This window comes from Gekko japonicus, unplaced genomic scaffold, assembly GCF_001447785.1.
Source record: "Gekko japonicus isolate JY-2015 unplaced genomic scaffold, Gekko_japonicus_V1.1 scaffold4506, whole genome shotgun sequence".
NCBI classification, from domain to species: Eukaryota; Metazoa; Chordata; class Lepidosauria; order Squamata; family Gekkonidae; genus Gekko; species Gekko japonicus.
The window spans coordinates 62,003-72,829 of record NW_015176109.1 but is presented as its reverse complement, the minus strand read 5'-3'; the positions used below and the strand labels follow the sequence as shown (position 1 = coordinate 72,829).

Sequence of the window (10,827 nt, the reverse complement as noted above, 5' to 3'; positions counted from 1 at the left end):
CCCTCCCACATGAGGGACCCAATGGATGGTGTTGCTGTGGCCGATGTGGGCTTGGTCGTTTCCCTCCTTGGGCTCACGAGCTCCAAAGAGGAAACAGATTCTGTCTGGCAGGGCCGTTGCCATGGGGGTGGGTGGGTCTCGGGTCTGCCGAGAAGAAGTCACCTGGCAGAAGTGTCCGGCTGTCCTGTCCACGCAGAGCTGCTTTAACGTTTCCCTTGTGGGAGCTGAAGGGGAGTGGGTGATGGTGGGGGAACGGTGTCGGGGGGGAGGAAAAGGTCAAAAGCCTCTTGTTGAAGGGGTCTTAGCCAATGCTCCCTCTAAGCCATGGAGTCTTGTGAGCAAAAATTCTGCTTTGTGAGCTCCTGGCATTAAAAGTGTGAGTGAGCCATTTGGCTGCTGCATCAATTAGTTTGCTCTGGAGCCCTCCTCCCTGGGCGAAGACAAAAACGTGTGAGCTGGAGGCTAAAAAGCTGTGAGCTAGCTCACACTGACTCAGCTTAGAGGGAACACTGGTCTTAAGCACTGCATGTGAAAAAGGGCAGGGGGAAGTTTTAAAGTTATCGTGGAGGTAAGCCTAGGGAGTAGCTGGGCGAGTGGCCTTTGCTGGTGTCCAATAACTCCTGCCCTGTTTGAGAGCCCAAGGGGAGGGGCTCTGGCGGAGGCAGCTGTTCTGCTGGGGGGGGCAGGGGTGGTGGTCTTGTGTGTGGGGGGGGGAGTTGGCTGTGGGTTTTGGCCCAGCGGCTGTTTGGGTGACTGGGCTCGGAGGTGCGGGACTGTAGCCCTGGCCTTGTCTTGCGTACAGTCGTGCCAAACTGTTTCCCTTGCATGATGAATCGACTAATATTCATGGCGACGATAATGTCCTCGCGCAGGCATTTAACGAAGGCACTGGAGACGTTCTACATTCGGTGACTTCCCGCCAGAAATGGGGATTTGTGTTTGAGGTCTGTGCGTGGGGAGCTTTGGGCTGCTCTTGGGATAGCAGTCTAGGGTTAGGGTTAGGGTTAGGGTTAGGGTTTGGGAGCAAAGTATTCGTAAATTGTGTGAGGGGAGTTTGTGAGCATCCCTCTCCACCACGTGCAGTAATGGAGCTGGAGCGTGTCCGGAGCCACAACTGTGAGGCGCAAGAAGGTTTCCTTCCTGCGGAAGCATTAGGGCCCGGCCGCCCTCTGGATCTCTGGCCCCGGCTGGCCCCAGAGGTCTCTGGCAGTGCCCTGCGTGGTGAGGGGCACGAGCGGCCACAGGCTGCCCGGAGGCTGGGGCATCTCTGGGGGCGCCTTGGGGAGTGGCGGGGGGCCCCCCCCGGTAAATCAATGGAAGTGTCAACTTGAATGTCTCTGGGGGTGCCTTGGGGAGTGGCGGGAGGGCCCCCCCCCGGCCAGGTTGTGGATTGGCCATGCCCAGTGGGAGCCTGAGGAGTGGCAGAGATTCCCGGCTGAGTTCGATAAGGGGTGTAGAAGACCCCCCTCCGAAGAAATCACCCACGGTGATCTTTTTAAGGTTAATTTTTCACATCTGTACTGTTACATCCAGAGAGCCAGTTTGGTGTAGTGGTTAAGTGTGCGGACTCTAATCTGGGAGACCCGGTTTTGATTCCCCACTCCTCCACTTGCACCTGGCTGGATGACCTTGGGCAAGCCACAGTTCTGTCAGAGCTGTCCTTGGAAAAGAGCCCTTTCTGTCAGAGCTCTCTCAGCCCCACCTACCTCACAGGGTGTCTGTTGTGGGGAGGGGGAGGGAAAGGAGATTGGGATAAATCCAATCTCTTCTTCTTCTTCCTCCACTTGCACCTGCTGGATGATCTTGGACAAGCCGTAGTTCTGTCAGAGCTGTTCTCTCAAGGGCAGTCCTCAAAAGAGCTCCCTCAGCCCCACCCACCTCACAGGGTGTCTGTTGTGGGGAGGGGAAGGGAAAGGAGTTTGTGAGCCGCTCTGAGAGACCTTTGGGTAGTGAAGGGCCATGGGGTATAAATCCCGTCTCCTCCTTTTCTCTTGGCGAAATCTTTTTGGCTGAAGCCCCCAAACCTCCGCAGTGGCTCCCTCAGAAGATGATGTCGGTGTGGCAGCAGTAGAAAGGGGGGGGGTGCGCCCACTGGGAGCAGGAGAACCTGTTTTGTTTATTTATTCATCTACTTTATTTATAGCCTGTCTTCCTCCCTGAGACAGGAGGTGGATCACAGAGTACAGAAGCCATGTGATCGGGCGGCGTGAGACATCCAGTGAATAAAGGCATTGGGGGGGGGGACTGGGATTGGGAGCACTGTGGAGGGCAAATGGTCCCAGGGAGGCTATGAAGGCAGGAAGTGGGTTGCAAAGGTAGAGGACCCGGCAGTCAAAGGAGGACGATACCTCCAGTGGTGCAGGATAAATATTCACATTTGTTTCTTGCTTTCCTCCTCAACGGGGACAGAAAGCGGATCACAACATTGTTCTCCATCCCATATTTTATCCTGACAGCGTCCCTGGGTGGGGGCGGGGTGTGTCCCCCCCCCCCCAGGGAAACGCAGCCAGCTTCCGTGGCAGAGTGTGTTTTTTTCCAAGGCTGGAGGACTGATGGGCCCCCACAGGTGAGGGTGCCTCCGGCCTTCCTGCTCTGCCCTTGAACTGAGCGAAGGCGCGAGCAGAGTTGGGCTGTGAGAATACTGGGCAGCATCTTCGAGCCGACCTGTCCTTTGGATTGGCTCCCCCGGTTCGTGGCTGGCTGCCCAAGTGGATCACGCTGGAGGAGAATGAAAGGGGGAAAGGAAACTGGCTCTCAAGGCTGGGTTCAGGTGGGTAGCCGTGTTGGACGGAAGCAACAGAGCAAAGCTTGAGTCCAGTGGCACCCTTGAGAGCAACGAATTCGGGGTATAAGCTTTCGTCTGCATGCCCATCAAAGCTTCGACCCAGAGTTAAACTTAGTTGGTCTTGAAGATGATGAAGAAGAAGAGATTGGATTTATACCCCATGGCCCTTCACTACCCAAAGGTGTCTCAGAGCGGCTCACAAACTCCTTTCCCTTCCCCTCCCCACAACAGGCACCCTGTGAGGCAGGTGGGGCTGAGAGAGCTCTTTCGAGGACTGCTCTTTTTTAAGGACTGCTCTGAGAGAACTTGTGACGGACCCCAAGGTCACCCCAGCAGCTGCAAGTGGAGGAGAGGGGAATCATCAAACCCGGTTCTCCCAGATTGGAGTCCGCACACTTAACCACCACGACACCAAACTGGCTCTCCAGGTGCCACCTGGACTCAAGCTTTGCTCTGTAGCTTTTGAGGGCTCACTTTAAGGTGTACACACCTAATATGCACCACAGGATTCACTTCTTGTTATTTTTTGTCTATGCTATGCCCTGCGCACCGTGGTGGCTCAGAGGTTAAGACGCTGAGCGGCAGACTGGAAGGTCTGTAGTTTGGTAGTTCGAGACCCGAGTGTCACACAAAGCACAAAGTTGCAAGTAGATAAATGGGTACCGCTTCGGTGGGAAGGCAGCAGCGTTCCATACGCTTCAGCGTCTAGTCATGCTGGCCACATGAACGTGGAAACGTCTTTGGACAACGCTGGCTCTTCAGCCTGGAAACGGTGATGAGCACCGCACCCTAGAGTTGGATTCAACTAGTTTTTGAGCAAGGGATACGTTTACCTATGCCGTACGCAGGAGGCATGCGAGAGCACGGTGTGCGTCTTCAAAGCCTCTGCCCCACAAAGGGCTCCTGGTGAAGTGGGTCACCACAGGATTCACTTCTTGTTATTTTTTGTCTATGCTATGCCCTGCGCACCGTGGTGGCTCAGAGGTTAAGACGCTGAGCGGCAGACTGGAAGGTCTGTAGTTTGGTAGTTCGAGACCCGAGTGTCACACAAAGCACAAAGTTGCAAGTAGATAAATGGGTACCGCTTCGGTGGGAAGGCAGCAGCGTTCCATACGCTTCAGCGTCTAGTCATGCTGGCCACATGACCGTGGAAACGGTGATGAGCACCGCACTCTAGAGTTGGATTCAACTAGTTTTCGAACAAGGGATACGTTTACCTATGCCATGCGCAGGAGGCATGCGAGAGCACGGTGTGCGTCTTCAAAGCCTCTGCCCCACAAAGGGCTCCTGGTGATGTGGGTGAGTGGCCTGGGCTGCATGCTGCGGGGGAAACAGAGGGACTTGTTGCCTAGTTGCTGGGTGACCTTGGGCCAGTCATACTCTCTCAGCCAAGCCTACCTCCCAGGGTTGTTGTGGGGATGGAGCAGAGGTCCATCAGTGGCCTTTAGCCACAAGGTATAGATAGGGGCTCTGGGGCAAGTGATGCTCTGTCTTCTTGGTGCTTGGGGGGGGCAACAGTGGGAGGGCTCCTAGTGTCCCAGCCCCACTGCTGGACCTCCTGATGGCACCTGATATTTCTGGCCACTGTGTGACCCAGACTGTTGGACTGGATGGGCCATTGGCCTGATCCAACATTGGCATCTCTCATGTTCTTATGTCTGGGGCAAGGGATGCTCTGTATTCTTGGTGCTTGGGGGGGGGGGGGCAACAGTGGGAGGGCTTCTGGTGTCCTCCTGGCCCCACTGGTGGACCTCCTGATGGCCCCGGGTATTCTTGGCCACTGTGTGACTCAGAGTGTTGGACTGGAGGGGCGGTTGGCCTGATCCAACACGGGCTTCTTTGATGTTCTTAGGATCAAGCGGAAGAGAGGAGAATGATTTCCGCTGGTTTAGGGCGCCATTAGGGAGAAAGGTGGGGGTCTAATAATGTAACTCCCCCCCCTCCTTGCTGTCACTGTGGTGATGGGAGATGAGCCCTCAGCAGGCCCCTTCAGCTGTTTTGTTGTGGGGGTGGGGGGGATAACTGAAGCAAACTTCCTCCTCGGCCTTGGAGCCAGGCTTGAGAAACTCTGTGGGGCTCTTGCAGCCTTGGGGGGGGGGGGGTCCGAGGGTTCTGAGGAGGTGTTTCCCCCCAGCCCTCCCTGCCTCGCATGGCCTCGCCTCTCCTGCCAGCTCGGCTCCTTCCTCTGCCTTTTTATGCCTTGCATGGTGTGGGTGGGCTTGAAGGAGGTGTTGCAATGTGTGTGTTTGTGTGTGTTTGCAGGGTGGGGTTGTCTGAAGCTGCTGTGAGGTAACTGGTATTTATAAATGCAGGGTTTTTTGGGGGGGGTGTCGTGGAATGCTGCAAGTGCTTATTTTTGCAGTGACACTGCAGATGAAGGAATTTCCTGAATGTTGAAACTGGCGGCTAGATGGTGAGCTCTCCCGAGGAGGGAAGGCCTGTTGCTGTGGCCGGCAGGCCTGGGGCCTCCTTGGAAGTTTTTGAATGCTCCAAAGGGGAGCGTTCCTCTGGGCCGGTGCCCAGTGAAGTCCGGCTTGCAGGAATCTCCCCCGCCGCCCTCAGCTCCTAAAGCTGGGCCAGGGCTGGGCACCCTTAGTTCACGGCCAGGAGGGAATGGTGGTTACAGACCCAGACAAGGGATTCCAAGTCGCCTGTTCGAATTCCTGCTCAGACAAAGGGAGCACTGACTCTTGAGATCTCAAGAGCCAGTTTGGTGTAGTGGTTAAGTGTGCGGACTCTAATCTGGGAGAACCGGGTTTGATTCCCCACTCCTCCACTTGCACCTGGCTGCATGACCTTGGGTCAGTCACAAGCTCTGGCACAGCTGTCCTTGAAAAAGAGCAGTTTGTGTCAGAGCTCTCTCAGCCCCACCCACCTCACAGGGTGTCTGTTGTGGGGAGGGGAAGGGAAAGCTCCTCCTTCTTCTCCTCCTCCTTCTTCTCCTCCTCCTTCTTCTCCTCCTCCTTCTTCTCCTCCTTCTTCTCCTCCTTCTCCTCCTCTTCCTCCTCCTCCTCTTAAGGTGTCACTGGACCCCAAACTAGCTGTCCCCCCCCCCAAACCGTGAAGCTCATTGGGTGAGCTTGGGCCAGTGCTCCCTCCCTCTAAGCTGTGGACTCTTGTGAGCAAGAATTCTACTTGGTGAGCTATTGACATTAAAGCTGTGGGCCAGCGATTTGGCCACTGCATCAGTTAGTTTGCTCTGGAGCTGTCCTTCCTGAGCCAAGACAAAAATGTGTGAGCCGGAAGCTAAGAAACTGTGAGCGAGCTCACACTGGGCCAGTCCATCTCTTCCTGTTGGACCGACTGCAGGATCAAAACCGGAGGGGCTCTCTCTGTGGGCTTTGAAGGAAGGGCAGAATGAAAATGTGGAGGGAGAGGAGAGAGGCCTCTGGCTTGCCGTATACAGTGCTGGGGGCTATTGGAGGCCCCGTTGCAAGCTCACAGGCATTTGCAGTGCCTCTGAACATGCGCAGATATGCTGTCCGGGGATGCTGCTGCCCGTGTTACTTGCGTGGCTAGGCTAAGAGGGTGCGGCTCCCAGGACGGAGGGCGCAGTGGCTGCGCATGTTGGAGTGTCCACACTTTGAGGTGCAGCTTTAAGCTTGCAGTGCTCGTTGTGAGTGGGTCTTGTGCCCGTGGCCATTCTGTGGGGTCTGTGGATGCAGGATTCCGGGTAGAGCATCTGGCTTAGTTCTGTTGCTGGGGTTAGGTTTGGGTTCCTGCCCTTTTCAGGGAGGGGAAGGTTGGCAGTAATCATGACAGGCATAGTTAGATGCGTTAGTGGTGCCGTATGTGTCCCTTTTGGCGCCTCATCCACCTGGCGTGGTATTAAGTTCAGTGCCTCAGACCTCCTGGGGATTCATTTGCATCTCTTTGTCCCGATTTCTCTTCCCTTTGACCTCCCAATAAAGTCTTCGTTTTCTCCTCATTTCTGAGGGGGAGGCGTGTGGGGCGTCTCTCTCGCTCACCTGGGCAGATTCAGGCCTGCTACCTGGTGCAGGGAGGGAGCTGGGAGGAGGTGGGATCATTGGGGGGGTTTTGGCATGAAAGCGGAGGGTCCCCCCCTCCCTTCAGTTATACCCCTGATGTGACTGTGAGGCCTACTGCCCCTGGGAGCTGGAAGGGGTGACAAAGGGAGATGGAGAAAGGCGCCAGGGCGGGCCTTCCCCTCACCCCTCTGAGAGGCAGTGTGGTGTGCCAGGCTGTGCCCGGCAGAGTAGGTGGTTAGGGTTAGGGTTGGTAGAAATGTGCTTTCGCTGGCCCCTGCCTGACGCTCCCAGGTGTCTGACCTCTTCCTCTTGAGGTGCACCCCATTTTGTGGGCCTCCCCCTCTTTTTCCGGATGCTGCGCCAGCTGCACATCGCTGTCTGGCCTCATGCACAAGCGAAGTTGCGTGTCTGCCTGTCCCTTGGCCCGGAGCCCATGTCTGGGTCTTCCTCGGAGACTCTCGCCTGACCCACCCCCCGCCCCGCCTTGTGTTGGGCAATTTGTGCCCAAGTAGTGGAGAGGACTTGTGCCTTTGGGGCAGGCCCTTTCTCCCTCAGAGCTGGTGCCCAGTCGGGGAGGGGGGGCCATGACACAGCTTCTTCCTTCTTCCCAGCTCCTGGGAGCCCCAAACAATAGAAGGTTTGCTTAGGCCCAAGAGTCTTCTAGATGTGTGTCCTGATGGAAGAGCCCTCGTGACACCGTCCATTTGCTCCGTGTTCTCTTGGGGGGGGGGAGGGTTTGGGGCAGCTGGACTCCTTCCCGACCTGCGTGGCTGCTTTGCTGAGGAAGCAGCTCGGTCTAACCCACAGGCTGTGTGAGTGTCCAGTCCCAGGGGGAAATCCTTCTGCCTCTCCAGGGTCATGTTTCCCTTGAGCTCCAGGGCCGGCTGGCAGGGCTCTCCTTCCTTTTGGAACCGCCTCAGGTGGCCTCTTTGCCCTGAGCCTTCTCTGGGAAGCAGATAGTGAGCGGTGCCGATGGCGTGAATTGGCCTTCCTGGGCGGAGGCATGGCTTTCCAGGGTCTTGGGGCTGTGCGCAGGTGGGAGGGGGTCAGCAGTGATGCCCCAGTGTCCCGGGGAAGCAGTCAGCTGGAGGGATGAAGTCTCCACAGGGATGAATGTTCCATGTCTGGAGTGGGTGTATTTGTGGGCAGGCCTACTTGTGGCAGTTAATCTATTGCAGCTCATGCCGGTGCACCCATTGCTGTTCGCTGTCGCAGTCGGTGAGCAGTGGCGCGTGCCAGCGTGGGCTGGCCCATATTCTTTGGAGCGCCGTGCAGCATTCAGGTGCTTACAGTAGGACAGATCTTAAATTGCTGGGAGGGTTGTTTTTATATGGATGGGGAAGGTCTGACCCAGGAAGGGGGATATCTCCTGTTCTGAATAGGGTGACACCCCCCCCCCCCCACAGGAGCAGGTTCGTAGCTGGGGGGTGCTGCTGGATCAGGTGGCTGCAGGGGCCAGAAGCACCTGTCACCAGCTTCATCTGGCGAGCCAGCAAACACACAAAAATGGAAATACAGCAAATGCAGTTATACAAACAAACAGAATAATCTGTCGTGTTGTACAAATTGCACTAGAGACTACTGTCTGCTTATACAGTTATACTTACAACCAAAATTAATACACATAACAAATAGTTTTGCCACTATGCATAAGTGACAACTACACCAGTTGAATAGTGACCTAATAGTCCTTGAAAGTACAAGTCTCTCTTCAGATGGATGCAGTCACCGGGTCATGGTGCAGAGAAGAGTTTCCAGAAGAAAGCATGCAATAGATGGCATGAGCTCAGGGCTAGCTGTAGTGCAAACCAAAGGAGCGGCGACGGCACACCTCGGTTGCTCTGCCGTTTCTTAGGGCTTCATCAGGCCGCTTTTGTTTAGTGATGGAGCTCAGCCCAGCTCTGGCAAGATTCAAAATGACACGAAGTCTACAAGTATGTTCCACATAGCTAGGAATCAGCTGTGGCCCTTCCTGGTTAGGGAAGATCTTGCCCCCGTGGAGCATGCCCTGGTAGCACCTAGATCCAACCAGTGCATGCACTCTACACGGGGCTGCCCTTGAAGACTGCCTGGAGGCTGCCATTGGTACAGAATGTGGCGGCCAGAATGCTGACTGGAGTGAATTGTAGGGACCAGATCACTCTTGCCTTGTTCCATAAGCACTGGCTCTGTGTTTGCTTCCAGGCGCAATTCAAGGTGCTGCTGCTGTTGACCCTTAAAACCCTTTATGGCTTGGGAGGACCAACATGCCGGAAGAACTGCCGACTCCCATATCACTCTGACCACTCTGGGCACCTTCAGAGGGCCTGCTTCAGGGGCCCCCTCCCCCCTCCATCTGAAACTTGATGGGTGGAACTGGCAGCCCTGGAAGGAAGGGCCTGCTTGGTTCTGGCACCAAAACTCAGTCTCCTTCCCCAAGGCGGTTTGTCTGTCTCCCTTTTTGAGATGTGAAGGCCTAGGAAAAAACTAGAAAAATTTGAACACACACACACATTTTTCCCCAATGCCTTTTCCCAGTTTTTCCTATCGAAATCTTGGGAAGTACTGAATAAACCTCCGATGCAATACTTGCTCTTTTAGGAGGAGTGAGGTGCTTTTAAAGACAAGGTGGGCATGCTTTAGTAGACCTGTGCAGCTCTTAAGTCCAAGATGCATTTCTGCACTTAGAATGAGACCTGATCTTCCTGAGGGGGGGCATGCGGGGCTTTTATTGCTTCTCAGCTGTTGGATGCCTTCTGTTGCCCTTTTGACCTCACTCTTCCCTTGTGGTTGCGACCTTTTCCCCTCTCCCTCAAGCCAGTCTGAGACCTGTACCCACAGATTGGGTTAACAGTGGTTTATTAACTTGCTGGAGGGGAAGGAGGAGGAGGTGGGGCAGAAAGTGCACCACAGACACAGAGGAAAACTCTGGAAGTTCCATTGAGAATTGAGCTCTCTCTAACCAGCTAGCAACACTTAAGGCAGGGGTGTCAAACATGCGGCCCAGGGGCCGGACCAGGCCCCCGGAGGGCTTCTATCAGGCCCACAGTGGAACTGGCTGTCTTCTGCTTCTTCCAGTTCTGCTGCTGCTGTGTCATCGTAGGTTTGCAGCTTACAGATACACACCTGAACAGCATACTAAAGACTGCAACAGCACAAACATTTTGATGTGATAATTTAGAGGAAGAGGTGTCAGTTATCAGACACTGTTAAAGAAAGAAAATATTGCAGGAGTGCTAATGTTTTAAGCATGTTTTTATTTTATTTATTGTGTTTTTGTCCTTTATAAAGTTTATATCTCCGCTATCTGGCATTACATTTTATGAGACACATGGCCCGGCCCAACAGGATCTCATTTATGTCAGATCTGGCCCTCGTAACAAATGAGTTCGACACCCCTGACTTAAGGTGCATGTGTTCAAATGGCATAGGGTACATCAGCTTGCTGTTCTTTTCCCTCAAGTATTGGGTATATTTTCAGCTTTGCTTGTAAAAACCCAAGATATTTATAACTTTTAAATTCCATTGCTATGTCAAATATTGCTATTTTATATGCTGTTATAAATGATGCATTTTGTGTCGTTTAAAGCAGTACAATTAGTTTAGGTTTGATAGGACAGTAAGTACTGCCTATTTTTTGGTTCCCCCCCCAAATTTCCACACACACACACACACAGCTTCAAAATTTCCTGGAATTTTTACATCTCTCCTTCCTGTATCACTGTTTTCCACCAGCAGGTTAAGAGACTCTGTGTTTTGTTTGGCATCGTCTCACCGACTCCTGTTAGCCACCTGTGTTTGAAATGTTATATATATGCTTGCATTTTCCACGCCGTTTCCATGTTTGAAGTGTTTGCTGTGTTGGGGACCCTAAGTTGGCTGGAAAGCTGGTGTAGGAATGCTGTAAACAAAACCCAACGCGTGCATATTAAGCTTTTAGCAGAGATCAGCCTCTGAGCCCTGCCTCCGAAATTGGGCCTGTTGAGAAACTCTCACGGTGTTTCATCTGAGGCTTGAGCCAGTTGCAAGGACGGGGGTGGGTGGGGTGGGTGGTTTGGGGAGCAGAGCCCTGCG

The 10,827-nt window shown here is 54.2% G+C and overlaps 1 protein-coding gene across 1 annotated transcript in view; it reads left to right on the top strand.

The window, feature by feature from the left end:
* The first annotated feature begins 1,085 nt into the window (after positions 1-1,085).
* Positions 1,086-10,827, top strand: part of LOC107123513 (nascent polypeptide-associated complex subunit alpha, muscle-specific form-like) — a 61,060-nt gene continuing 51,318 nt past the window's right edge. The window contains exon 1 of the mRNA XM_015426762.1: positions 1,086-1,221. Within this exon, the coding sequence (XP_015282248.1) occupies positions 1,086-1,221 (136 nt within the window). The remainder of the gene's footprint in view (positions 1,222-10,827) is intronic.